The sequence below is a fragment of the Eucalyptus grandis genome, chromosome 11 (assembly GCF_016545825.1).
Source record: "Eucalyptus grandis isolate ANBG69807.140 chromosome 11, ASM1654582v1, whole genome shotgun sequence".
Lineage (NCBI taxonomy): Eukaryota > Viridiplantae > Streptophyta > Magnoliopsida > Myrtales > Myrtaceae > Eucalyptus > Eucalyptus grandis.
The window spans coordinates 20,789,610-20,791,553 of NC_052622.1; the positions used below are offsets into that span (position 1 = coordinate 20,789,610).

Genomic DNA, 1,944 nt, shown 5'->3' on the forward strand with positions numbered 1-1,944 from the left:
TTTTTTTTAAGTTATGACAATTAAATGATTGAGAAAAAAGTTGTGTGAGAGTCATACGAAAAAGTCATGAGATTTGTTTTGTTTTTATTTTTTTGAAAATTCAAAATATTTTTTAACTAAAGTGAAATTTTTTTGAAATACTTAATGCTTATTCAAAACCAAACCCCATTGGGCCATCAATTTTTTATTAAAAAAGAGAATGACCTAATTTTGTAAAAGAAAAAAAAATGATGTTTATCGATCAAGAATTTGTGATTTTTCAAGTTTTTTCTATATATCATGAGAAAAAGTATTAGCACGATAGAGCTTGTAGTTCTTATTTGATTGTTATGGATGGAATCCTTCAGAAAAATGTAAACAAATTAACGTGATCATTTTTTCAAAGACGTAGGTAGCCCCACGATTTAATTTATCTAAAAAAAAGAATCTCAAACTTTAAGTTAAATCTCAATTCTGTTATGAACTTTTTTCATCTAAATAGAAATCACTCATTCTAATCCAAAATCCGTCCACGCATAAAATAATCATCACTGATTTTTTCATGATTATCAACAGTAGTAATCAAATCTTGAGTGGGTATGCGTATTTTGTAGATGAATTGACTTAGGAAATGATTCTGACCCGGCGTGGGGTCTCCCTCCTTACTAGAAGGACTCATGCGAAACGCAAGCGCGTAGTCTTGCACCCCTCACCGTTGCGCGTCAAGTTGCGATGGGATTTAGTTTTGACTTTGCTACGACGCGGAGAAAATTAAGTTTCGGGGACGCTTCCGGCGCTAAAAAGTTCAGCAGCAGGCACCTTCCAATATGTTTCCTAGAAACAACCCAGTCGACGCGAAACCAGGGGGGGCATAGGCTCCATTTAAATCAAATCTTCACCCTTTCAGAGCATGAACCGTACAGACACATACCAGCAATACAGATTGCATCGGAAAACCAGGAAAGATGGTTTTCAAATTTCACACCATCGATTTTACCGAGGAGGTCGATTTTAACTCTCTGTTTGCTCCTTCTCCTACTCCGTCGTCCACCGTTTGCCTTCCACTTGGCAAGAGCTTCACCCGAGCCATGGCTGTCGCAGGCAGAGCCACTGAAGGCGTTTCTTGCGGGTTCACTGCCCCTGCCGCCGAGGTTTCTTGCTGGAGGCCGAACACATCATCCGACGACTCGAATCTCCAATTACTTCATCCCCAGGTACAGCTTCGAAAATTTACATACCAGGAACTGAAAGTCGCGACTGGCAATTTCAGCAAAGAGAATGTTTTGGGAGAAGGTGGGTTTGGTACGGTCTACAGAGGAATTTTGCTTGATGGATCTGTAGTGGCAATAAAAAGATGTGCCCGAGCATCTGGCGATGCTGAAGTGCAGGCTTGTGCTGAAGTGCAGGTTGGGAGTATGGCCAGGCACCGGAATCTGATCCAACTGCTCGGCTTTTGCGATTCAATGGAGCCGCAAAAACCTGTCAAGAAAAGAAAGGCAAGGTCACAACCGGTAAAGTACCTGTCGGTATTTCTGACCAAAAAGAAAGTACCTGTTGGTATATCCATTGGCGGTCAACGGCAATGTGGATTCCCACTTGAGGGAGTGCTCCGCATTGCAACCCCCTCTCGATTGGCCTACCCGGATGCACATTGCCTTAGGAGTGGCGAGAGGGCTCTCGTATCTTCACGAGGATTGCAGTCTTCAGATAATTCACCGCGACATAAAGCCTTCGAACATTTTGTTGGATGAGAACTTCGACCCTCTCATTGGGGACTTCGGCTTGGCAAGATTGGTGAACCATGAAGATTGGAAGCAGCAGGATCCAGGAGTCGAAAAGCGCCAGGGCACCGCACCAGATGGCTGCCCTGGATAGATCAGAAAAGTTATACAGTACCGATGTAGTATGCGGTACATATCCATTTATGCCTCCAGAGTACGTGGTGCACGGGAATTTCTCAGCAAA

General features: G+C 42.7%; 1 protein-coding gene across 1 annotated transcript; it reads left to right on the forward strand.

The window, feature by feature from the left end:
• The first annotated feature begins 852 nt into the window (after positions 1–852).
• LOC120289814 (LRR receptor kinase SERK2-like) lies at positions 853–1,730 on the forward strand. Its single transcript, XM_039305166.1, has one exon. The coding sequence runs from the start codon at positions 945–947 to the stop codon at positions 1,728–1,730; it is 786 nt and encodes a 261-aa protein (XP_039161100.1). The 5' UTR covers positions 853–944.
• The last annotated feature ends 214 nt before the right edge of the window (positions 1,731–1,944 follow it).